Raw genomic sequence first — 26,705 nt, forward strand, 5'->3', positions numbered from 1 at the left:
CTCGGTTACCATCCATTGTTTTTTTGTGCAAACAACTCCAGAGTTGTGAATTAGTTAACCACCAAAATGAGTGGAAAAAGGCCTGCTGCTGGTGGAAAGGGGAATAGGCGTGTTGGGAAGGGGAAAAAAGGTTGTGTCCGTGGGGTAGGTGCAGAAGAAAGACCATTTTCCAGCCAAACTAAAATGTCTACTTCTTTTAGCGGACAATGTGATAAGATCCCTTTCTTACGGCCACGCCAATCGCTACAAATTCCAGATGAGGCACAAAAACAGCAGGTGCTTCAACGGATATCAAGTGCTCCTTTAAGTGGGCTCTCCTCCACATCAACTTCAACATCACAAATACTCCAGTCCTCAAAGGTGTCACCCAAATCGCACTTGCTTCCTCACAGCTCCCAAATCTCCAGCTGCCCGTCTGAGTATGAGGTAGAACAGATGGTTGAGTCTGCAGAGCTGTTTACTCATACTATAGCCTGGGAATCAGAGGTCGACTCCAGCGCTTCTGTGAATCCAGACGAGGAAATGATCTGCACTGATGCCCAGAATCTTTATGAGTCGGATCCAGGACCAGACGCAGAAGGTTCTGACCATAATGTAGACCCTCATTCCCAAACTGTAACTCCTGTTGGTGGAGACAATGAGGAAGACGATGATAAGACTCAAATACCTGATTGGAGCGACAACTTTAGTTTTTTGTCAGGGCAGGAACAGGTTGGCTCTGAGGACGACGGGTGTGATAACGCACAGGGTGATGATGATGAGGTCGGAGATCCCACTTACTGTCAACCCACAGTCAGCCAAGAGATGAGGTCAGCAGAGGAGGTGGAGGAAGATGCTAGTGACGACGAGGTCAGGTTGCGCCTTCCTGGACAGAGACGTAGTACTGGAAGCACGTCAACAACTGCATCCTCAAACACAACTCTGCCTCTCACCACAAGTCGTGGTGGCTCTTCAGGTCGCATGGGTGCTAAGCCTTGCATAGCCTGGGCATTTTTTCAGATGGATAAAGATGACCCAACTCGTGTTATCTGTAACATTTGTCAGCAAAAGCTAAGTAGAGGCCAAAAAATACATAGTTTGAGTACTTCATGCATGAACCGGCACATGGACATGAAGCATAAGTTGCAGTGGGAAGCTCAGTGTGCTACAATGCGGTCTAGCCGGCCGGGCCAACCACCGTCTGCCATATCTTGTGCATCCGCGGCCTCTTCATCCTCTGTGACTGGGGGGACAGCAGTCACACCTGTTTTGGGGCGCAGACCTGCCACCTCTTTACCCGCAACAGCCAGCGTGATTGGCAGGTCATCATTTTCTTTGGAGGTGGTAACACCAGCTGGTCTTGAGCGCTGTCCGACATCGATAGCACCACCTTTGGATCAAGGCAACCTAACATGTCCGCCTGCATCTTCCTCACAGACCGGCAGTTTGCCGGGGACACCCTTATCAACCCCGTCTAAGCACAATAGCCAGCCCTCGGTCCCTCAGATGTGGACAAGTAAAAGACCATTTCCTCCTAGCCATGAGAAAGCTAAGAGGTTGAATTTCACCATCTGTAAGCTCTTGGCTACAGAAATGCTGCCTTTCCGCCTGGTGGACACAGAGGATTTTCGAGACCTTATGTCCGTCGCAGTGCCCCAGTACCAGATGCCCAGTCGGCACTACTTCTCAAAGAAAGGTGTGCCTGCGCTCCACCAGCATGTCACACACAACATCACCGCTTCTTTGAGAAACTCTGTGTGTGACAGGGTGCATTTCACCACAGACACTTGGACGAGTAGGCAAGGACAGGGGCGTTACATGTCGCTGACTGGGCACTGGGTAACTATGGTGACAGCAGGACAAGGGGCTGCTGTCCAAGTCTTGCCGTCCCCACGAGTTGTGCGTCAATCCTCTTTATGTCATTTTTCCTCCACTGCTTCTGCCTCCTCAACCTCCTCTCGGTCTTCCACCTGCACCCAAAGCCTGTCTGGTCATGCCACAAGCTTTCTAACTGCGCAGAAGGGATCCTGCACACCTCCTTACTATGCTGGCAGTAGGGCTCAACGTCATCAGGCGGTTTTTACATTGAAATGTCTGGGAAATGTGAGTCACACAGCTGAGGAGTTGTGGTCAGCTCTGGAGAACCAATTTCATGAATGGTTGTCTCCACTGGACCTGAAACCAGGGAAGGCCGTGTGCGACAATGCTGCAAACCTGGGTGCGGCCCTTCGCCGGGGCAATGTCACACACGTGCCTTGTATGGCTCACGTGTTGAACCTGGTTGTCCAGCAATTTTTAGCCCACTATCCCAGACTAGATGGCCTTCTGCAGAGGGCACGGTCGCTGTGTGCTCACTTCCGCCGTTCGCATCCCGCAGCTCAGCGACTTACATCTCTACAGAAGTCGTTGGGCCTGCCACTTCACCGGCTAAAATGCGATGTGCCTACCCGGTGGAATTCAACTCTGCACATGTTGCAGCGACTGTGGCAGCACCGACAAGCCCTGGTGCAATACGTTCTGACGTATAGCCTGGGCCAACGAGATTCAGAGGTGGGGCAAATCACGCTGGAGGAGTGGTCTCAGATCAGGGACCTATGCACCCTTCTGCACAGTTTTGAAATGGCGACGAAGGTGTTTAGTGCTGACGATGCCATTATCAGCATGACTATTCCGGTGATTTACATGCTGGAGCACATGTTAAACAGAATTCGGAGTCAGGTGGTGGCACAAGAGGAGGTGGAGGAAGTAGAGGAGGAGGAGTTGTATGCGGGAGGGCTAACATCTGCAAGGTCCAGACGGTCGGCAGCACCAGGGCGGCAGGCATGTGAGGGTGGGGGAGATGATTTTACCAGGGCGCATGGTAGCAGCCAAACTAGTGAGGAAGGTGCAGGAGCCCAGGAAGAAGTGGAGGACGAACTGATGGAAGACTCATCAGATGAGGGAGACCTTGATCACATTTCTGTTGTGCGAGGTTGGGGGGAGAGGACAGAGGAAGGAAGCATGATTGTTACCTCGCCACCAACACAACAGGGACTTGGTGCTCCTGGATGCGCAACACACATGAGTGCCTTCTTGCTGCACTACCTGCAACATGACCCTCGAATTGTGAGAATTAGAAATAATCCTGACTACTGGGTTGCCACACTGTTAGATCCCCGGTACAAAAGTAAATTTGCAGAAATTATTCCTGCCATAGAAAGGGATGCACGCATGCAGGAGTATCAGCAGAGACTGTTGCAGAATCTTACATGTGCTTTTCCACAAAATACCAGTGGTGCACGTAGTGAATCTCACAGTTCCAACTTGCCAACCGTGGGACCGTCAAGTGTTCAGCACTCAAACCGTAACAGAACCACAGTATCTGCTGGTAACATCAATTTTGCGGAATCATTTCACCACTTTTTTAGCCCATCCTTTGCAAGGCCACAGGAGACAAGAAGTCTGACACATAGTCAACGCCTAGAGACGATGGTACAGGAGTATCTCCAAGTAAACATTGAAGCCAAGACTGTGTCACTGGACCCTTGCTCTTTTTGGGCTTCCAATCTGGATAAATGGCCGGAGCTAGCCACTTACGCCTTGGAGATCTTGTCATGCCCCGCAGCCAGCGTTCTGTCTGAACGTGTGTTCAGCGCTGCTGGTGGTGTGCTGACAGATAAGCGCACGCGGCTCTCCACTGATAATGTAGACAGACTCACGTTCATAAAGATGAACAAATCATGGATCCGAAACGACTTTTCTACCCCTGTGTCATCCTGGGGAGAGTAAAAGCTTGATGATTGGTTAAAATCACCCTACCAACCGTTTTAAGCTTTCAAATTACTAATCATGTTTATCTGTATCTTGACTGGAAAATAATTTGGGCTTTGTAGCAGTGTGCAGCACTGATCCTATTGGGCCATCTATAATAAGCTTCACCAGATTTAAAATTAAAAATAATTTTTAGCTGCATCTAGCCCGGAAAATAATTTTGGGGCTCCGAGATGCGCAAGACACATAAGTGCCTTCTTGCTGCACTACCTGCAGCATGACCCTCATATTGTCAGAATTCGAAGTAATCATGACTACTGGGTTGCCACACTCTTAGATCCCCCAAACTTTTCGATCAACCTTTTCATTTTAATAAAGACCAAAAAAATGGTCATTTTTGAAATTATAAGCATTAGCAGGTTGTTAGAAACTGAAATCAAACAGTTTTCAACTCAAAACTTTATTCTAGGTGATGTTACATTTTCACATAGGACCCCTTGTTCGAAAGGAGCTTCTGAACTCTCTCGTCCATTGAATTTGTCAGGTTTTGGATGGTTTCTGCTTCAATTGTTTTGCATGAGGACAGAATACCCTCCCAGAGCTGTTGCTTAGATGTGAACTGCCTCCCGCCATCATAGACACTCCTTTTAATGATGCTCCAAAGATTCTGAATGGGGTAGAGGTCAGGGGAGCATGGGGGTCACACCATAAGTTTGTCCCCTTTTATGCCCATATCAGCCAGAGATGCAGATGTTTTATGTGCAGCGTGAGATGGTGCATTATCATGCAGAAAAATGATCTTGCTGTGAAATACACGGTTCTTCTTCTTGAACCATGGCAGGAAGTGCTGTTTGAGAAAATCCACATACATTATGGAGTTCATCTTTAGCGCCTTCAGGGATCCTAAAGGGGCCGACAATCTCTCTCCCCATGATTCCAGCCCAAAACATTACTCCACCTCCTCCTTGTTGGCGCTGTAGCCGTGTTTGCGTGGGGTGTCCATCAACCAGCCATCCTCCACTCCATTCATCTGGACCATCGAGCGCTGCACGGCACTCATCCGTGAACAAAACAGTTTTGAAATCAGTCTTCATGTAATGTTTGGCCCACTGGAGCCGTTTCTGCTTGTGTGAAGTGGATAGAGGAGGTCGACAGGATGGCGTATGCACAGCTGCAAACCTCTGAAGGACCCTGCATCTTGTTGTTCGGGGGACGTTGGAGGCACAAGCAGCTTCAAAAACTTGTCTGCTGCTATGACAAGGCTTTTTTGCCGCTGCTCTTTCAACCTAACGTAATTGCCTGTAGGAAAGAGTCCTCAATTTGCCCTTATCAGCACGCACACGTGTGTACTGTGAATCAGCTACATACTTCTTGATTGCCAAGACACTTCATCCTGATCATCGCACAATGTTGATTGTAGTCATGCCTTGACCTAAACACTCCACAATTTGTTGCTTCTCAGCAGCCGACACATCCTTTTTCTTTCCCATTTTGGCAGAAAATGTAGGCTGCTTAATAATGTGAGAGAGCCTTCTTAAGTAGTCTTGCCTTTCATTGGACACACCTGCCAAACTAATTAGCACAGGTGTCTGCAATTGCTTACAGTGATATAAAGAGCCCTGACACACATCACCATCAATGAGTTTAACTGACAAACAAACAAATTCTTCCCTTATCACTCCTAAACACTTTTTGCATAATAATTTGGAACGCGGTGTACATGTGCTTTTCCACAAAACACCAGTGGTTCACGTAGTGAATCTTACAGTTCTAACTTGCCAACCGTGGTCTGTATGGAATTGTTCAATAAAGGGCCCAAAATTAAGATAACATAGATGGGAGAGGTCTCTATGAATAGGAATTCCTAAGTATTTGATACCCTGTGAGGGCCAGGCAAAGGGAAAGTTGGACTGGATGGAATCCTATATGGATTTAGGGAGGGAGACATCGAGGGCCTCAGACTTCGCTGCATTGATTTTAAAATTTTACCATGTAACAAAGTGATCTATTTCAGCCATAACAGCAGGGATGGATATATGTGATTGAGTGATATATACTAGGACATCATCAGCAAATAGAGAGCACTTGTACTCGGTGCCTCCCACCTCAATCCACCTAATATTGGGGTTATGGCGAATTGATGAGAGCAGGTGCTCCGTCACTAGGATGTATAAGAGAGGGGACAGAGGACATCCCTGCCTTGTCCATTGGTGATTGTGAAAGGTGATGAAAATGTTCTGACGCACCCCCTGGGCCTTGGGACACCCGGAGCCGGACCCTTTTTGGTGGATGCTGGTGGTTGTAGTCTTCGTGGCGGCGATCCGGTTCCGTGGCTCAGGGCGGTCAAACCAGTGTCGGAACTATTTATGTGGTTTTGATGTTAAAATGTCCGACTACGCCACCCGTGGATTGCGGTCAGAGTGAACCGCCGCTACAGGGCAGACCGCTAAGGCTGGTGTTGTGGGTGCAGCAGAGCGTAGCATAACTCCCCACGGGAGGAGTATAGCCTCAGGGCAGTGTATGCGGAGGATGGGGGTGATGGTGCAGGGCAGCAGCAGTAACGACACGGAGTCAGTGATGCAGTTCAGGGCCTTTACTCACAGTTCTTATTATCCAGACCACGTCTGCAGGTAACGGCTGCCCACGTCGTACTGTGCTCACCAGGTGAGGGGCTCAGACAACTCCCAGATAACTTTGGAGCGCTTCACAGGACCCCCTTTGTGTGTCCTTTGTCTGGCCTTTCTTACCAACACTTCTGTCCGGCTGCCTCGGGCCTCCTCTTGGTAAACTTGGCGCCAGTTTCCCTGACCCTATGTGGTGCCTTCCTAGCGGGTGGAGCAAGGGGCTGCGCCACATAAAATGTCAGAGCCTCCGGTTTCTAGCTGAGGGTCGTTTCCTGCCTCCACTAGTTCGGGGACCGGTCTCCCCCTTTGGCCTGACCCCTCCACGCAGGTGGATTCGGGCGTGCGGTGGCGACTCGCCCGTCCGCACCCCTGGGATCCCTTCATTCCTCGTTCCTGGAGCCTTCTCCGCTCCTCTTCCTTCCTTCTCCCTCTTGCAGGCCTGGGCCTCTGTTACTAGGCCCGCCTCCGGAGCAGAGCTCATGCAGAGCCCCTGCTCCCTGCCACTTCTGCTCAGACTTCTCTGCACTGAACTAAGATGGTGCCCACCTTTATACTCCCTTCTCAATGCACCCAGGAACTGCTTCCTCCCTGCTCCTGCACTGCATGGTTCCCCTTCCTCAGTGTTCCCTCCCCCCACTCCAGCCAGGGACAGGGACTGTCGTGCCCATCTCAGGGGCATATTGGTCGCCCTGCCCCATGGCAATGTGGTGTAATGCATGCAGGTGTCGGGTCCTGATCCACACTCCATCCTTATCTGAGAGTGAGATATCACACCTCTGGGTGAGGTGCAATACGTCTGTAGCAACCGAGCCCTTGGTGCTACAGTTCCATTTATCTTCAGCCTAGGTGACGTATTGTGATACAGGGCCGTGATTTTGGCTATAAAAGGGTCCCCTAGACCCCTACCCCAAGCTTTTTAAGAGAATCATATATGGCGTGCCAGGAGACTCTATGGAATGCTTTCTCAGCATCGAACGAGAGTATCTACTTACAAATTTTTAACTGCATCTAGCCCAGGAAATACTTTGTGCCTAGTAGCAGTGTCTGCTAGTCAGCGGATTATCCCGGCTGTTAAGCAAGCTACACCACCTGTAGTTTGGACACTTAATTTTTTCAAAGGAAATGCTTCGGGACCACGGGATACTTAGTGAAGAGCATCAGGAGGCACCCCAAGGCATAGGGGCTGGGACTGGCACTAGGATGCCTTGCGGTGGACAGCCGAGCTCGATCCTTATAAAAGCTTTTTAACTGCAGCAGCTTTAGTGGACGCTACTGGAGCTGGAATTACGCGGCTGCTGGCATGAGACTTGCCCTCCAATAGATCCTTGTAAATGGATTTAAAGTGTATTCATTCAAATTAGAGGGACAATTTAAATTAAAAAGCTTAGAGCTGCCTCCACCACAGGGGGGCTCTCTCGACCCACCAGCGGACAGGCACCAGTATTGGGAGAGGGGGGCTGGCCGTCAGGGTTCACCGCGGCTCTGGCACAAACCCGGCGACACGGAGGTGGCACGGGCAGGAGCAGACTGGCCGTCTCGGCTTCTCACTTTTTGGATTTTAGAAGGGCATGACATGCCTATATCTGTGTCTCCCCCTCCTTTTACTCCTACACCTCTTTTCTTTTCGCATGACTATATGTACTTGTCACTTTTCCATGTGTTAGTTGTGTCTTCTGAGCAGTTTGTCAGCTTTTGGACACCTTTGAAGGTGTTTTCTATGTGTTTCTATGTGTTTTTGTTTGCCTGCCATTGGTTTTAACGGTGTTCGAAGGTGTTCGACGAACAGTTCGACGAACAGTTCGGCGAACACACGGGTGTTCGACGAACCGAACCGAACTCGAACACTACGGGGGTGGCTCAACACTACTGAAGAACAAAAAGCAGAGAAAATGTAGGTGGAGGAGCATAAAAATGAAAATATGGCGCAGAATTCACCTTCTAAACATTTGGTGTTTCGCATTTTAGGCATTGCCTTTGATTTATGGCAGTACATTGCCCACACAAAGACTTACCACAAGTCTTACAATTTCCGACAGATCTATTTTTCTTGCACTTTTCTTTGATCTGGCAAAATTTTGTTTGAACCATCACTTCTGAGCATGTAGAAACTTGGGACGTGGAACCCTTTTCCCTATCTGTGACATAAGGACCACTCAACTCTCTCACAAGCGTTTGCAAAAATGCCTTGCGTGACATTTTTTGGTGGGTAATCTCCTTGAATATTATCCATGCATTTATACCCGCAAAGTCTAAGGCATTTTCAAATGCATGAACAGGCCATCTCCTTGTGCATGTTCGTGTGGTATATTTTCGTGCCATCTGATCCACTACATCTACTCCATATTTTGTTTCATTGTAAAACTTTACCGTTTCTGGAGATTTTTTTGCGGAATCAGACGCAACAACAACATCTGGATTGACGGAACTCAAAATGACAACATTTTTGTTGGGCTTTCCTTGATATACTGTAAGTGTAAAATTGTCTTTATTTCTAAACACTTTAGTGTTGTACAATTCCTCTTTCATGGATTTTATTTCTTTAGGCACTTCTCGCCTTATCTTGTTCAGTGTTCCCACGATGGTTGTTCCTTTGCTTTTTAGCTGTTTAGCTAATTTTACTGAAGTAAAATAATTATCGGTTGTAACATTGCGACCTTTTTTCAAAAACGGGTCCAATAACTTCATTACCACATGGTCAGCTAAACGGTCCTCAGCACGGCGTGTGTCATCTTTGCCTAGATAAGGGAAGCCATTTGCCAGATATTTGCTCCTCTTATCAACAGCTAGCCAATATTTGTGGCCATATTTATCTGGTTTGGAAGGCATGTACTGCGTGAATGGACACCTAGTTTTGCTTGGGAAAAGTTGCTCAACCACCGTTATGTATGGGCCAGGTTTGTAACACGCAATACAATTTTCAATAAACCTGTCCCACACAGTAGAAAATAGAGCAAACTTGTCCATTTGCAGTCTCTCCGATCGAGTAGATTTCTCATCAAATCTGAGAAACCTCATAATTTCAACAAAGTGGTCCCTAGACATTGTCGCTTTGCAAAACGGTATTCCCCAGTCATTACACCAAATACTGCTAATCGAGTGACGGTTCGTGACAGATATTCCACGAGCATAGAATATCGCAATGAATGCATCTAGCTCCTCATCAGATAGAGTAAACTGTAAATTATTGTTCCTGCATGCTTCTGCAAGCGTACAGTTCTTTATATGTGTCAATATATATGAATCAAAAAATAAACGCCATGCGCTCAAAGGACTATCGATAATGATATTTCTTCTGGCGTATCCTGTAGGGCCAGGTGCTTCTCGAAGAATATTTTGGCTGTCACGCCTACCAGGCAAGTGTTCTCCAATTTCAACAGGTTTCCATTGAATACCATCCGCTGAAACTAGTATTCCTTCAGATTCGCCTTCTCTGGTGTTTGTTGTTGCATTACCTTCGCCGCCATCGTTATCTGTTGTTCTTTCATTTCTGGGACGTTTTGCTGATTTTTTCTGTCCACGACCAGGAGGATGGTCACGAGGCAACATAACTGCATGAGCCCGATCCCCAGTTGATGTGCTTGGAATATCTGTAAAAAAGTTGATGAATATTTAGAATTTTTGTTTTGTAAGGGTCCGTGCACACTGGCTGGATTAGCGGCGGAATATCCGACCGGATATTCTCACCACAATCCGGCCCGTACCTGCCCGCTCAGGTACAGAGCAGAGTTTCATACCTGAAGCTCCGCTCCGAACCCCGGGCTGGAGCCGCTGTCTGGGACGGAGCCGTGCTCGCGCGTAAGCAAGCGCTGCTCTGTCCCTGACAGCGGCTCCAGCCCGGGGTTCGGAGCGGAGCTTCCGGCATGAGCGGGCAGGTACGGCCTGTATTGCGGCAAGAATATCCAGATGGCTATTCAGCCAGAATTCTGCTAGTGTGCACAGGCCCTAACTCAGTGTGTGGAAGAACAAATAAATACACATAACTACTTACCTTCTGGATTTGTTCCTTCTGAGTCTTCAGATTCACTTGATATGTTCTGAGGAATGAAATCTTCATCACTGTCAGAATCAAATACATGTTCCTGCAATTCGGATTCCGATTCATCCTCCGGTATGGATTGCAAAGTAGCCAGAATATCCTGAGGCTTTATCAAACGTCTTCTCTCCATATTCCTCACAAATTCCATAATTCTATATAGTTCCCTGCTGAAAAATAGAAATGAAATGAAAACTAAAAGAAATAATAACTGTTCTGCCACCTTCAAAAGTAGGTGGGCTGAATCAGTTGACAGACAGCTAAACTATTTCATAACAATTCATACCTGTATGAGTCTTCAGAGCTCGTATGTCTGCGTCTGTTCTCTTTGTCTCTTCAGCTGAACTGAAAGTAAAGTTACTATCCAGAATACTGTCTCCTGCTAGGACCTTAGAAAAACACCACACTTCATTAGCATAAGATAAGAGCCTAGAGTAAACAAGCTATTTTGTTCAGCATTACACAGTAATACAGGCAGGTAAAACACAAGGAAAATGTGAAAAGTTGACATGTAAATTGAACTACATCTATATGAACATCAGGGTAAATAAGACAGAGTGAAAAAATTATGCACAAAACTTTATAGCAACATTTAGTGACAAAAGGACCTCAAAATATAGTAGGGAGTCAAAATGACTCCCTTCAGTAGTTCTTGGTAAATTTTGAAAAAAACGCGCAAATTTTTCACCAAAATTATTTATTCTCACAAAATCTTTTTTCACATCATATTTGAGGAAAAGTCACCGAGTTTCAAGCCGGAATTCTGAAAAATGTAGTCACAGAAGAGAAATAAAAAACGAAAGGAGTCAAAATGACTCCATCAGTAGTTCTAGTGTTAAGCTACTGTGACCTCCACGTCTCTTCAAAGGGGCATTCAAAGCGTCTTCTTAAGCCACTCTGAACTCCACAGCTCTTCCAAGGGGCATTGAAATGTTGTTTTTAATTACCTCTAACCTCCACGACTCATCCAACGGGCATTGCATTTCCTCCTAATTTTAGTCAGCTTTTGCTTTTCAATGCAAAGGAGAAAACTAAGGGAGACCCACTCCCCAATAATGGGTAGAAGGTTTTTAGTACGCTGTAATCCACGTCTGTTTCAAGGAGCAATGCAGTTCCTTATAATTTTTGGAAAATCTTCCATTCACTGCTTAGGCCAACAGTGTAAAGGAGACCCAGTTTCTATAAATGGAAAAAACGGTTTAGTTAAGGCCCTCTGACCTCCATGCCATTTCCAAGGGGCATTGGAGTGCCTCAAAATTTTTGGTAGGCATTGCACTCACTGTACGCCCTTTAACTGTGTAACCGAACTGCTCCTTTTGTTACAGAAACATATCCTGCAAGACGTATGTGGTTGGCAGGACTGATATTTATGTGAATGGTCCCTGTTCCTCTTGCTCTTTCTCCTTTGCCACTACCTCATCCATCATTTATCACCTGAAGCTTTGTTTTAACAGGAGTCATAGAACTGGGATAGTAGCAGGAAAACATCCAGCAATCCTCTGAGGAGGTAGGATATGCACCAAAACGCTGACCACCTCAGTCCTAGCCGCTACTACATACATGCGCTTGCATTCCAAGAAAACAAAGCAGATGCTAACTTGTATCATCATCATCATCGTCCTCACCTTGGCACTCTCAACTCCCCTGATGGAGAAGCCAGGGCCCACCGGAGGAGTCTGGTTCTCTTTTGGGCTCGTCCAATGCTGCCCTAAAGCAGGCAGGGCTAAGAAAAGTGTGTGGGGAGATGTTCCAAGGATAAATAGGGGCGGCTGGGGACCGTTTATGGACACCCGACTGCCCCCAGGCGGCTGGGGACCGTGTGTGGACACCCGGCCGCGGGGTGGCTGGGGACCGAGTATGGACACCCGGCTGCGGGGTGGCTGGGGACTGTGTGTAGACACCTGGGCGCGGGGCGGCTGGGGACCGAGTATGGACACCTGGCCGCCCCCTGCCGGCTGGGGACCGAGTGTGGACACCCGGCAGCCGGGCGGCTGGGGACTGAGTATGGGTTCCAGGCCGCCAATGCGGCCATGACGTGTTGGCCAGATTCCGCCTCCACATGCCTAAAAGTCCCAATTTCAAGTGCAAGCAAGCAAGCAGTATGGTATTGCAGCCTGGGGGTGGGTGGCAGGCTGCATACTTGCGCTTGCATTGCAAGGAATGGGGGAGGTACAATTGAACACTGCCCTGGGACAAGGACTTGAACGGGGATAGTTGCAAGTCAGCAACGACAGGTGCAGGGTGGGAGGCATCTTCGCATGTACCATGAACAGGGGTTTGGCATGCACACACTACAGTGGAATAGGCTGTCCTTCACACTAAATCCACTGGGGAGGGCAAAGGTAATATTTTGGTATGCATGCTTAATCTTATGTATAAGGCGCACCGGGACAAATAGGGGCGGCTGGGGACTGAGTATGGATACCTCACTGCCGAAGCAGCCATGAGGTAGTAGCCAGCTTCGGCCTCCTCAAAACTAAATGGCCCCATTTCAAGTGCAAGCTAGCAGTATGGCATTGCAGCCTGGTGGTGGGTGGGTGGGTGGCAGGCTGCACACTTACGCTTGCATTAAAAGAAAACAAAGCAGATGCTAACTTCTATCATCATCATCATGGTCCCCACCTTGGCACTCTCAACTCCCCTGATGGAGAAGCCAGGGTCCACCGGAGGAGTCTGGTTCTCTGGTGGGCTCATCCAATGCTGCCCTAAAGCAGGCTGGGCTAATAAAAGTGTGTGGGGGATGTTCCAAGGAGAAATAGGGGCGGCTGGGGACCGTTTATGGACACCCGGCTGCCCCCAGGCGGCTGAGGACCATGTGTGGACACCCGGCCATGAGGCGGCTGGGGACCGAGTATGGAGACCAGGCTGCCCCCTGGTGGCTGGGGACCGAGTGTGGACACCCGGCCGCCGGGCGGCTGGGAACTGAGTATGGATTCCAGGCCGCCAATGCAGCCATGATGTGGTGGCCAGATTCCACCTCCACATGCCTAAAAGGCCCAATTTCAAGTGAAAGCAAGCAAGCAGTATGGTATTGCAGCCTGGGGGTGGGTGGGTGGCAGGCTGCACACTTACGCTTGCATTCCAAGAAAACAAAGCAGATGCTAACTTGTGTCATCATCATCATGGTCCTCACCTTGACACTCTCAACTCCCCTGATGGAGAAGCCAGGGCCCACCAGAGGAGTCTGGTTCTCTGGTGGGCTCGTCCAATGCTGCCCTAACGCAGGCCGGGCTAAGAAAAGTGTGTGGGGGGATGTTCCAAGGAGAAATAGGGGCGGCTGGTGACCGTTTATGGACACCCGGCTGCCCCCAGGTGGCTGGGGACCGTGTGAGGACACCCGGCCGCGGGGCGGCTGGGGACCGAGTGTGGACACCCGGCCGCCGGGTGGCTGGGGACTGAATATGTATACAAGGCCGCCAATGCTGCCATGATGTGGTGGCCAGATTCCGCCTCCACATGCCTAAAAGCCCCAATTTCAAGTGCAAGCAAGCAGTATGGTATTGCAGCCTGGGGGTGGGTGGGTGGTTGGCTGCATATTTGTGCTTGCATTGCAAGGAATGGGGGAGGTACAATTGATCACTGCCCTGGGACAAGAACTTGCACGGGGATAGTTGCAAGTCTGCATCTTCTGATGCGGCAAGTATGACTTCTGATGGGCACACTTTTAGGCAGTGACCTGGGTGTCAGAGATGCCTCCAGTGGTCTTCCCCATGCTGTTCCCATGTCTTTTCAGCACTGTATGCATGTGTCACACAGCACATGGCCAGATAAGGTTGTAAAATGTTAAAATGACATTTCCCGGTGAATGCATTTGTCACGGCTGAAAGCAATACAAAAGTGCAAAAACGCATTAAAAATGCTACTTGTGAACATAGCCCAAGGTGTGGAGGAGTATTTTTTTTTTTTGGTTATTTATTTTACCTTATGCACAAGTCTTTACCCTGGAAAGGAACTTCCTTAACATATTTCACAGGAAAGCAGTTTCAGTTTCGTTTTTGAACGTTTTATTGTGAGCCCTTAAAAGTGGCTTAATATCTCTGACCACGTTGTTGACAGCAGTGACCTGGGGGTCAGAAATACTTCCTGGGTTGATCCCCATGCTGTCCCCATGTCATTTGAGCACTGTCACTATCGTTTTGGGCACTTGTTAGGCTTTTAAAAGACTGCCGGGGGTGCCGCCGCAAAAATGCTCGGGTCTCCCATAGACTAACATTGGGCTCGTTGCTCGGGTCGAGCACCCGAGTATCACGGCGAGCTCGGCCCGAGCTTCGAGCACCCGAGCATTTTAGTGCTCGCTCAACACTAATGACCACAGCTAAACTTTGATATGGTCATAAAATCGAATGCAGGAGCTAAAGATAAGAAATACGTCATTTAAACCCAGCCATCACAACAAGCTCACTGTTGGATTCTCAGTCAACTCATTCTGCAGCTGGCAATATAAAGTGATTATAGAATCAGGTAAAAACTAAACCCTTCAAAATTCTTAATGAAATTGCAAAACAGTATCTATGAAGTAAAAAGCATATCTTTAATGAAAAAAATTGCCACAAAAGGCATTCATATCTGTGTGTGTATATAGGTTTATATGGGTTATGTACAGAAAACAATACAAGACGACATGGGGCTTTTTCAGTTTAACTTTATTTAACAGGAGAAAAATACATTGCTAAAAATAAAAAACATTTACAAAGATTTAATAGCTTTATTATTAAAAACGTAATCTTGAGGTCACCTTTTATACTTCGCTATCAGTTTATGCAGTGAACATTGATTACCATATTTAGTTTAGTATGGCATATTTTTCCAACCTGAATATGCATTGTGTAAAGCTCCTCTGAGCAAGAAATCTTATATTGGTGGAGTTTCCACAAAAAAATATGATATAACTGCGAAGACTTTTTAAAGTCAAGTATTGTTTAACTTTAACTGCAGCCTTTTTTGTTGAAAAAAGTCATGCAATGTAAATTTATAGACAGTAAGTAAAGCAAGAAATACAAAAAGCTCATATCTTTCTTCCCTGAACTAATTTCCTATCACTTACTTCCTGAAAGATAGCCTCTTTTGTATATTTTTACCTCCTTTTAAGTTGTTTAATAGAAGTAGGATCCTGTGTGTTAAAGGGAACCTGTCAGTAAGATTAACCATCCGATTCCTAAGCCATCTATATGAGCATGTAGGTCATAGGAAGCTGAATAACCTGATACCTTGATATCTGATGTCTTATTCTAGAGAAATATGTATTTTTTATATTTAAGTGTTCTGTTATGATCTATGGGCCAGATACTGATCTACATGAGAATCTACTTGCAGAGTGGGGCATTACCAGTGTAAGACATGTAGATCAGGAGAGTAGACTGTTTGTCATTACTTGGCTCACACTGGTAATGCCCCTTTCATTTATAATAAGCTCTAGAGTAAAATTCTCATGGAGATCTCTGTCCGGCCCATAGATCTTAACAGCTCATTTACATATTAAGAAAAATGTTGATTTTTCTGGAATAAGACATCAAATTGCAGATACCAATGTATCATTTGATTCAACTTTCTTTGACCTGCATGTCCTTATATATGGCTTTGGAGGGTTGATCCTACTGACAGATTCCTTTTAAAGAGATAGTCTAGTGGTATGAAATGTTTAAAGGGGCTATGTTAACACTATTATTAATACCGGCATAAAAAGGGAGAGAATAAGCATGTGATGTCTGATGATGTTCTGCACTATAAAGAAAGGAAGGGAACATTACCACGTGTTTAGAATACAACAGGTCAGGAAATAAACACTAGGAGCCTGGTGACATACTGTAACTGCATGTGAGACTGCATTACAGAGAAATCTAATCTGCAGACAAAATATTTGTAATTAACCTTACTGCTTTGAAACTGTTCGCACACAATTTTTACAGTACATTTCAGAAAACCACTTTAATCACATTATAGTCAAAAGTTATGTAAATTTTACCTGCATTTTGTTTCATTGGCACTTGTTTCAGTTTTCAAGATCTCTGATTGTAGATGAATGCAGAAAATGATCCTCATCTGCTTTATTGAATGTAGAGTAAAAAGGCACTTACGGCCAGATATTATGCTGAATTTATAGAAATAACGGAGGATTGCCACTTTTACAATAGTAATGTGCCCCTTTTGTATAAGGTGATCTGATATAATGATTTGCTACCTTTTAGAACATTCAGAGCAGTGCAGACAAGAAAATCCAACAGGATTGTTATGTCACAAACCTCCTTATCAGTATCTCCGGATTGTCAAGAAAAAGAATGCACTGCATAAAATGAGCAAGAGAAAGTAAGTATTATCAAGTTGTCATGTTTTTTTAAGTTATCCAGTGAATTCAATAAAATATGATTCCTAAGTTACTGCTTTCAAAAGTCATGCAACCTTATTTCCAATGCCTAGTGCATGAAAAGAAAATTATAATGTACATACTTTAACCACAAGGTAGATAAACCTTGGTTACAAATGAAACGTGGCACAGATTGAACTCCCTAGAGAAAAAGATGGCACTTGACAAATACAATATGCATGAGTGATGATCAAATTTTTTGAAACTCAAGTTTGACAGGTTAGTCTAATCGATTCATTACTTATTGCAATTCTGCAAAGCCTCCAAGGATGTGTGTAACACTCTGAGCTTTCCTAGGACTGTATCCAACTCATATCAAGCTGTTTAACACACACAGGCTTACTAATGTCAAACTGATCAAAGCATAGAAACAGTTGGTAACATGGTACTTACCAACAAACCATTTAATAACACAGTGCACAGATTTTTCTTATTCTTTCCAAAATACTGGCTCATACTGATGGGGTCAGTCACAGGTATCATTATCCTGCCATGACTGAGACAAGTGATGTGCCATATATTCCATATACGCATTCCCCTTCCTCCCCACTTGTATGCTTGCCGAATCAAAGGAAGTCAATTGTGGCCCGTGTTTGGTAGTATAACTGCCTGGTTAGCTGGTGCCAGTGATGATGGTGGTGCTTTTGTTGCTGCTAATGGCTGCCATATTTTTAGCTGTGGCATGTTTTTTTTTCTTTTACACAACCACGTCCATTGCCATTTTTTTCTTTTACCATACATTTTGTACAATACTATAATTAACATTTGACCTTCTTTTCATCCTCCATTATTCAACTTTTGTCAAAAAGGACATTACAAGAATTGCTAAGTAGGTAGGTAGGTACAAAAACTGGCTGCATGCTGCAGTATAGTTGTGGCGTGTACAGTTATCATATTAGACTAGTAAAATAGGTGCACACAAACAGACATGAATAGTTAAATGGCTACATATTTTCAACATTTTTTCTATTTTTTTTGTGCAAAATTCAACCCTTCTTGCAAAAATAATGTGAAACAAATGATAACTTAGCACATGTCCAAAAAGTCAGCTAGGGCACTGTATTGGTGTGGTGTGTACACGTGCAATTTGACTAGTAAAACAGGTGTGCAAAAATGTTAAGGTTGACAGACACAGATAAATGTCTGTATTTTGGAAAATTTTAGTTTCTGCTTTTTTAAAAAACAATTATTCCCCTATTTACAAAAATGATTACACAAGGAATGCAAATACTCAGCACAATCCATTGTGAATAGCAAGCAAACTGTCTCTGACAGATACTGGTTTCAGAATTGTTTTTTAGGCAATAAATATTGTGCTGCCTTGCTGCTGCTTTCTACTGCATTATTAAAGAAGAAAAAAATGTGTAATTGTAATTCAAATGCAACAGAACAAATGACATTTACACCAAATCACTAATCAATCACACTTAGTCTATCATTGATGTTGGCACCTCTCCTATCAATTATTTGTATAATTCACAGAAATGTACACTCATCTTTTTTCATTGCTCCAGTTTTACAACACATAACTGTCTGGAGTATTTGTCCAATGTTTTAGGGCTTTTTTTGAGTTGAGCTCTATTGAGTTGTGAAATCTGGCATTCTCTCGCTATCCTAAATCACCCTAAAATGGCTGCAGAATTCCTTGGCTACCCTGTTATGAAGGCAATGATAGTCTCTCCTTATTAGCTGCGCTTTACCATGTGATACGATAGCTGCAAAGCATTATGAGGAAGCCTGCGCTGCAGCGCCTGAGAACATTTCAACCTTCTGCGGCTGATTAAATCCTCTTCAATGTGTAAAAATATTTCCAAGACTAATAAAGTCCAACTCAGTACTGGACACATATAAAATTATTCAACCATAAGCATCCCGCTTTTAGGAGTGTTGTATTTTCACATATAAATTATTACTTTATTTCCATGATACTTTATGTCCATCCATGTCTGTGATTCCACCTCAAGTTTTGTTGCTTGGATTCTCTTTTTAATTACCGTATTTTTTGGACTGTAAGATGCACTTTTTTCCCCAAAAATTTTGGGAGAAAATTGAGGTGCCTCTTATAGACCGAATGTAGCTTACCAGGGGGGGCGGTAGGAGTCAGGCGATACTGTGGGCGATGTTGCGGGTCCTGCGCTTGGAAGAGGGGATGTCTAGAGGTGAGGCACTGCGTGTCCCAGGTTGGTAAGAAGGGGTGTTTGACGGTCCTCAGTGGTGCGGTGGCTCAGTTGAGATTTTTTGAAAGTCTGGAGCCCCCGCACTTACATGTTCTCTATGTGGTGGACTCTGGGAAAATAGCTGCTGGAGGCAGCGCCTGTGCAGATTGAGATCTCAGCACTGAGATCTTGTCTTGCATATCAATCTGCTTGATCAAGTTTTAACTTTATAAACCTTCTTCCCTCTCATTCCCCATTTTTTCCCCTACTTTATTAACCACTCCACCTTTTCTGTGTCAACACTTTTTTTTCTTTTCCTTTACTTCCTCCTCCTCCCCCTTAAGGGTGTTTCTTATGCTTTTTGGAGCCATTTTCTCCTATTTAAAGCCTCCAATTGCTCTTGTACCCTGCTCACTTGGTTTCTATACCTTTAGAAAGGCATCAGTCCGGCACAGAAATGCGTTGGTATTAATAAAAAATGTTTTGAAATCTCACTGCACAGTCCGCTAAATGTCTCAGCTTACATTTTTGCCATTATACAGTTGTGCTCAAAAGTTTACATACCCCAGCAGAATTTTTCCTTTCTTGGCCTTGTTTCAGAGAATATGAATGATAACAAAAAAACTTTTTCTCCACTCATGGTTATTGGTTTGGTGCAGACATTTATTGGCAAACTACTGTGTTTCCTCTTTTTAAATCTTAATGACAACCAAAAATATCCAAATGACCCTGATCAAAAGTTCACATACACCAGTTCTTAATACCGTGTATAGCCCCTTCTAACATCAATGACAGCTTGAAGTCTTTTGTGGTAGTTGTGGATGAGGTTCTTTATTTTCTCAGATGGTAAAGCTGACCATTCTTCCTGGCAAAAAGCCTCCAGTTCCTGTAAATTCCTGGGCTGTCTAGCATGAACTGTGCGCTTGAGATCTTCCCAGAGTGGCTCAATGATATTGAGGTCAGGAGTCTGAGATGGCCACTCGAGAACCTTCACTTTGTTCTGCTGTAGTCAATGACAGGTCGACTTGGCCTTGTGTTTTGTATCGTTGTCATGTTGGAACGTCCAAGTACGTCGCATGCGCAGCTTCCGGGCAGAATAGTGCAAATTTGCCTCCAGTATTTGCTGATAACGTGCTGCATTCATCTTTCCTTCAACTATTACCAAGTTTTCTGTGCCTTTGTAGCGCACACATCCCCAAAACATCAGCGATCCACCTCCGTGCTTTACTGTAGGAATTGTGTTCCTTTCATCATAGGCCTTGTTGACCTCTCTCCAAATGTAAGATTTATGGTTGTGGCCAAAAAGTTAAATTTTGGTCTCATCACTCCAAATTACCTTGTTCCAGAAGTTTTGAGGCTTGTCTCTGTGCTGTTTGGGGTATTGTAGGTGAGATACTTTGTGGCATTTGCGCAGTAATGGCTTTCTTCTGGCGACTCGACCATTTGTCTTCAAGTGCCTCCTTATTGTGCATCTTGAAACAGCCACACCACTAGTTTTCAGAGAGGCCTGAATTTCAGCTGATGTTATTTGTGGATTTTTCTTTGCATCCCGAACAATTTTCCTGGCAGTTGTGGCCGAAATTTTTGTTGGTCTACCTGACCGTGGTTTGGTTTTTACAGATCCCCTGATTTTCCATTTGTCAATAACAGTTTGAATGCTGCTGACTGGCATTATCAATTCCTTGGATATTTTTTTTGTATCCCTTTCCTGTGTTATACAGTGCAACTACCTTCTCCCGTAGATCCGTTGACAATTCTTTTGCTTTCCACATGACTCACAATCCAGAAACGTCAGTGACTGGATGAAAGATGCAAGAGTCTGTCTGGATCCCAGAAAAACCAATAACCATGAGTGGAGAAAAAGTTTTTTTGTTATCATTCATATTCTCAGAAACAAGGCCTAGAAAGGAAAAATTCTGTCGGGATATGTAAACTTTTGAGCACAACTGTACCTCTAGAAGAACCCTTTACTCCAGCCACGGAGCAGCAACAGCGGCTTTCCGGGCCTTTATAGGTGTTTTGCCTGCACACAACACATTTAGGTGAGTTCTACCATTGATTTTACCTATCCCTAGCCCATCCCTTTTTTCATGGATTAAACAATATTGTATTTTGATAGATTGTACTTTTACAGATACAGCAGTACCAATTATGTGTATTTTTTATTTTTTTAATTTCTTTATTTATCTGGGGAATAAAAGGTTGATCAAATTGTTATGCTTTTTAATTTTTTTCATATTTTTTAAACTTTTTTTTCTAATTTACAATTTATTACTACCCATAATATCCTATTGTAGAATGTAGAACAAATCATGGTCTCCTTTGAAGCCCAGCCTTTGGAGTACCAGGAGTACCAGCACTCATGAAAGGGCCAGTGGGGGCCCAAACAGATACCTGGACAGGATCATATGGCTGAAATGCATTTCTTAGTGTTTGACATCTAGGCTATGTGCCCACAATGCAGAATTGAAGCAGAAATTTTCCCCAGCATTTCTGCATGTCCTTGCCAGTAAAAACGCATGCAGATTTTACACACGTTTTTGAAGCGTTTTAACATGCGGATTAGCCATATGTTTTTCAAATGCATTGTGTAGGCAAATCCGCATGTGGAGACTCACAAATAATGTATTTTTTCCGCAATGAAAATCCACAGGGGAAAATTCCTCAGCATGTGCACAGAACATGTGGATTATCATTGGGGACCATGGGGCACGTATTAACAAGCGTTTTTCAAGCGTTTCCGCTGTGGAAATTCCGCAGCAAAAACGCTTGGAAAACGTATAGTGGGCACGCAGCCTTAAGGTGGTTAACAAGAGCTATCAGAGATAGCTCTGGTCTCTGCTGATAGAGACACAGTCAACACTTGCCTTGTATGGAGAAGGCTCAGCACCTGAAATGACTCTACACACTCTCACTCCCTCCATGTTGTATGTAGCCATCATGGTGCATGAAGGGGTTAAGTACCTACTTATTTATAAAAACAATATATTAAAAAAGCACTGTAAAATGTAGGTATACTTTAAAATAACATCAGGCAACAAAAAAATATGGCAATAAAAATTACTCTAATCTCCAAAACTGGGAAAAAATGAAATGCATGAGATAGTTAGTATGACCCTTAGATAGTTAGACCACCTATCCACTTATTCCCCTATGTTCTTCTGTATTCTCACAATTTTGACTTTTGATAAAGACAGGAAATAGAAACATCTGTGGGAGTTGGGACACCAGACTCACGTATTTGTTCATTGGAACAAAAATGTAATAGTCAACACAGTCTCCCATTGTGTAGTTTCAAATCTTACTTCTTCAAATTTTATTATGGTTTTTGACATTTTTCTAATCAGTATTCCTAATGATCAATACAAGATCAGTCAATAACTCATTCAACATTGAAATTAAGAATATTAAATTAAGCAGCATGTCATGTTATATATAGATTGAAGTTTTTTGCTCATACAGAATAACAATAGAAATTCCAATTATTCATAGAATTCCCAACAATGCAGAAAGTATAATTTTGCTCTCCACTGTTAACTTTTCAAGCTAATTTTTTATACTATTTTACCCTATTCTATATGACATCTAAAGCTTATTATTGACAGAATCTGATGCCTGCTACAGCCCCCCATCCTCCATATATCCATACATATGCATTACTGTTTGGTAGGGTGGAGGCCTATAGCAGTCAACAGACTCTGTTCATAATAAGCCTCAGGTCAAAATAGATCAGACTTTGGACCTTAGAAGGGTGGCTGGCAGGTCACTCACTATTGGTGCTTTGGGAAGAGGGTAGCCAAAACTATTAACCCTGGGCTGGGGCAATAAATGCATTTTTCTGCTGAGGTGGTTTTTTTTCCTCTTGCTAGGTTTTTCACAACACTTTGACAGGTCCAACCTCTGCAACCACCACTAATCCCTAAAGGTAAAAACGCAGCTACCTAAAGTACTTCTTATGCAACGAACCACAGGAAAGCTATTGTACAATAAAAATTGTTCAGCTTCCCCAGCAAAGAGCAACATGGAGCCATCGCCATGCTTCACTGTAGGAAGGGTGTTCTTTTCAGCAATTGCTTCGTTCCATTTCCTCTAAACATACCATTGATCAATGGGCCTAAAAAGGTCTCAGTTTTGTTTAATTGCTACACAAAACAGAAACCCAAAACGTTTGTGGCTTATTAACGGTCATGGCCGAAAGTGTTGGAAATTGTTCTGGAAAATTAAGTTTTTCTCCTAGAAAATATTGCAATTACACATGTTATGTTATACACCTGTTTATTTCCTTTGTGTGTATTGGAACAACACAAAAAAAGCAGAGAAAAATACAAATTTTGTATAAAACTCCAAAATTGTTGCAATTCTCAATTAATATTTGGTTGCACACCCTTTGGAATAAATAACTGCAATCAATAGCTTCCTATAACCATTAACATGTTTCTTACACCTCTCAACCGGAATTTTGGACCACTCTTCTTTTGCAAACTGCTCCAAGTATCTCATATTTGAAGGGTACCTTCTCCCAACAGCATTTTTAAGATCTCTACACAGGTGTTAAATTGGATTTAGATCGGGACTCATTGCTGCCCACTTCAGAATTCTCCAGTGCTTTGTTTCCATTCATTTCCAGGGGCTTCTTGAAGTATGTTTGGGGTCATTATCCTGCTGGAAGACCCATGACTTTGGACGCAAATCCAGCTTTCTGACACTGGGCATTATGTTTCCACCCAAAATCCTTTGGTAATCTTCACATTTCATGATACCTAGCACACAGTTAAGGCACCAATTACCAGAGGTAGCAAAACAACCCCAAAACATCTTTGAACCTCCACCATATTTGACTGTAGGTACTGTATTCTTTTCTTTGTAGGCCTCATTCCACTTTCGGTAAACAGTAGGATGATGTGCTTTACCAAAAAGCTCTTCTTGGTCTCATCTGTCCACAAGAAACTTTCCCAGAAAGATTTTGGCTTACTCACATACATTTTGGCAAACTGCAGTCTAGCTTTTTTATGTCTCTGTGTCAGCAGTGGGGTCCTCCTGGGTCTCCTGCCATAGCGTTTCATTTCCTTCAAATGCCGACAGATAGTTTATGCTGACACTGATGCACCCTGAGCCTGCACAACAGCTTGAATTTCTTTGGAACTTGATTGGGGCTGCTTTTCTGCCATCTGGACTATCCTACGTTGCAACCTTTCATCAATGTTCTCTGCCGACCAATCCAGTAAGATTATCTGCAGTATCATGGGTTGTAAACTTCTTGATTATGTTGCGCCCCAATGACAAGGGAACACCAAGATCTCTGGGGATGGACTTGTAACCTTGAGATTGTTGATATTTTTCAACAATTTTGGTTCTCAAGTCCTCAGACAGTTCTCTTCTGAACTTTCTGTTCTCCATGCTCAGTGTGGCACACACAGACATCACTGCACAGATTGAGCCAACTTCTCCCCTTTTTATCTGGTTTCAGGTGTGATTTCCATATTGCCCACACCTATTACTGGCCACAGGTGAGTTTGAACGAGCATCACATGCTTGAAGTAAAGTTTTTTACCCACATTTTTGGAAAGGGGTCAGAAATTTTGTCCGGCCCATTTCTGGGCATTTGTGTGAAATTATGTCCAATTTGCCTTTTTTTTCTCAGTTTTTTTTGTGTTTTCCAATACAAACAAAGGAAATAAACATGTGTATAACAAGTGCATAACAAAACGTGAAATTGCAATCACTTTCTGGGAGAAATACTTCAACAATTTAAAGGGTGCCAACACTTTTGGCCATGACTGTATATGGTTTTGAGCATATCAGAGTCGATTCTTCTTCTGTTCCTGGGTCAATAGAGTTGACATCTTGGAGTTTGGGCATGAAAACCTTCAGGGTTTAATATGCGTCTTAACGTGCTGCCACCAAATCTTGCTGCAGGAGTTTTCCTTAGATATTTTGATATCATTTTAAATTTGCAATCTACAGTGGTACTTGAAAGTTTGGGAGCCCTTCAAAATTTTTAATATCTCTGTACAAATTTGACCAAAAACTCCATCAGATTTCACACAAGTAATAAAAGAAGACAAAGATAACTAATTCAAGTAAATGAACCAAAAATATTAGGCTAATTTTTTACATGTACAGTGTGACGATCGTGCGTGCTCACACCAAACGCCGGCGCAATCAAATGGGAATGTCAACTCTACATGAGATCTGACACCCTGCAGCAATGCCCACGATTGATGCTAGCGCTGTCAATAGTGACAGCGACATCGATTGGCATCGCAGAGGGAGGGAGCTCCCTCTCTGCTCCATGTGATTGCGATTGCGTTGTACCGATCGTCTCCATGGTGACCCAAGGGCAATAGATGGCTGTGGAATCACCCAGTGACAGTGGCCTGTAAGTTCCTGCTAAGAGTAGGAGCTGACACGTCTCCTTTCTGTGTGAGATATGCTGATCTAATGCCCTGCCATGAAAAACCATTGCAGAGTCTTAGATCAGCAATAAGGGCAGTGAAAGTTGATGCCCCATACTGGGACAAGGTAAAACAGTAAAAAAAAAGTTGTAAACAATTGTAAAAATATTTAAAAAAAACCCCACAAAATACAGAACAAAAAAAAAGAAAAATATTAATCCAATAAATATATATCTATACATATATATCTATAGATATATATTTATGTAAAAACAAAAAATAAACAAATAAAGTACACATATTTGATAAGTCGAGTCTGGAACGACCTGACCTATGAAATTGTCCCAAAAGTTAACCCCTTTAGTGAACACCGTGAAAAAATGTGACAAAAAATTATGCTTTTTCATCATACAGCTGATCAGAAAAGTGGAATAAAACGTAATTAAAAAGTCGAATGTAAATAAAAATGGTGTCACTGAAAACGTCATCTTGTCCCGCAAAAAACAAGCTGAAATACAGCACAATCAACGCCGCAAAAATAAAAAAGCTATAGCTCTCAGAATAAAATGATGCAAAACCAATTATTTTTTCTATAAAACAGCTTTCATTGCGTAGAAGCTCCAAAACATAAATAAATTATATAATAGTGGTATTGTTATAATCGTACTGAGCTGTCTTATGGTATTTACCAAAAGTTGAACTGAATGAAAAAAATATATAGTAACTCCTGAATTACTGTTTTTTGCTCATTCTGCCTCCCAAAAATCAAAATAGAAAACGATCAAAAGGTGTTATGTGCCTGGAAATGGTTCCAAGAAAAACGTCAATTCGTCATGCAAAAAACAAGCCCTGAAATGACTCTGTCAGCAGAAATATAGAAAAATTATAGCTGTTTTGCCAAAAAAAGCATCTTGTTTCGCAAAAAAAGCGTCTTTTAGTGTGTGACAGCAGTCAAACATAAAAAAACTATATAAATCTGGTATCGCTGAAATCGCACTGACCCGAAGGATAAAATCATCCAATCAGTTATACCAAGCAAGGAACAGGATAAAAATTATTGTTGATACTAGTGATTTGTTTATTCTGTCTCCCGAAGATCACAGTAAAGCTCGGCTCACTTTTATCCAGCTCTCTACGCTGAGCACCTACACCGGGGTTTCTATGAAAATTTCATAAATACATGATTCAGACGGAACTCCCAGCGGAAGATTCCCTATAATGAGGGAGATTGAGACACTGTGGACTCCATCTGGCCTATGATCCAGCTGTGCCTGTCTTTTTAAGTGTGCACATAAGTGTGGTCGACCACAGTTTTGTGCACCTCAAAAAAGGATACAGCTGAACAGAGGCCAGGCGGAGTCCAGAGTAACTCTGCTGCCTCATTATAGTGAATAGAGTTTCATCTGA

At 43.7% G+C, this 26,705-nt stretch overlaps 2 protein-coding genes across 2 annotated transcripts in view; one reads left to right on the top strand and one right to left on the bottom strand.

Moving 5' to 3' along the window:
* Positions 1–10,537, bottom strand: part of LOC141165600 (uncharacterized) — a 79,412-nt gene extending 68,875 nt beyond the window's left edge. Inside the window, exons 1-2 of the mRNA XM_073651317.1 lie at positions 10,342–10,537; positions 9,364–9,940 (exon numbers count right to left, since the gene is read on the bottom strand). Coding sequence (XP_073507418.1) covers positions 9,364–9,940; positions 10,342–10,537 — 773 coding nt within the window. The remainder of the gene's footprint in view (positions 1–9,363; positions 9,941–10,341) is intronic.
* LOC141165727 (dynein axonemal heavy chain 3-like) overlaps positions 1–26,705 on the top strand; it is a 2,796,342-nt gene that overhangs the window by 296,129 nt on the left and 2,473,508 nt on the right. Inside the window, exon 4 of the mRNA XM_073651577.1 lies at positions 16,572–16,689. Coding sequence (XP_073507678.1) covers positions 16,572–16,689 — 118 coding nt within the window. The remainder of the gene's footprint in view (positions 1–16,571; positions 16,690–26,705) is intronic.

Source organism: Phyllobates terribilis, unplaced genomic scaffold, assembly GCF_046119375.1.
Source record: "Phyllobates terribilis strain yellow unplaced genomic scaffold, ASM4611937v1 Scaffold_11__3_contigs__length_659146591, whole genome shotgun sequence".
Lineage (NCBI taxonomy): Eukaryota > Metazoa > Chordata > Amphibia > Anura > Dendrobatidae > Phyllobates > Phyllobates terribilis.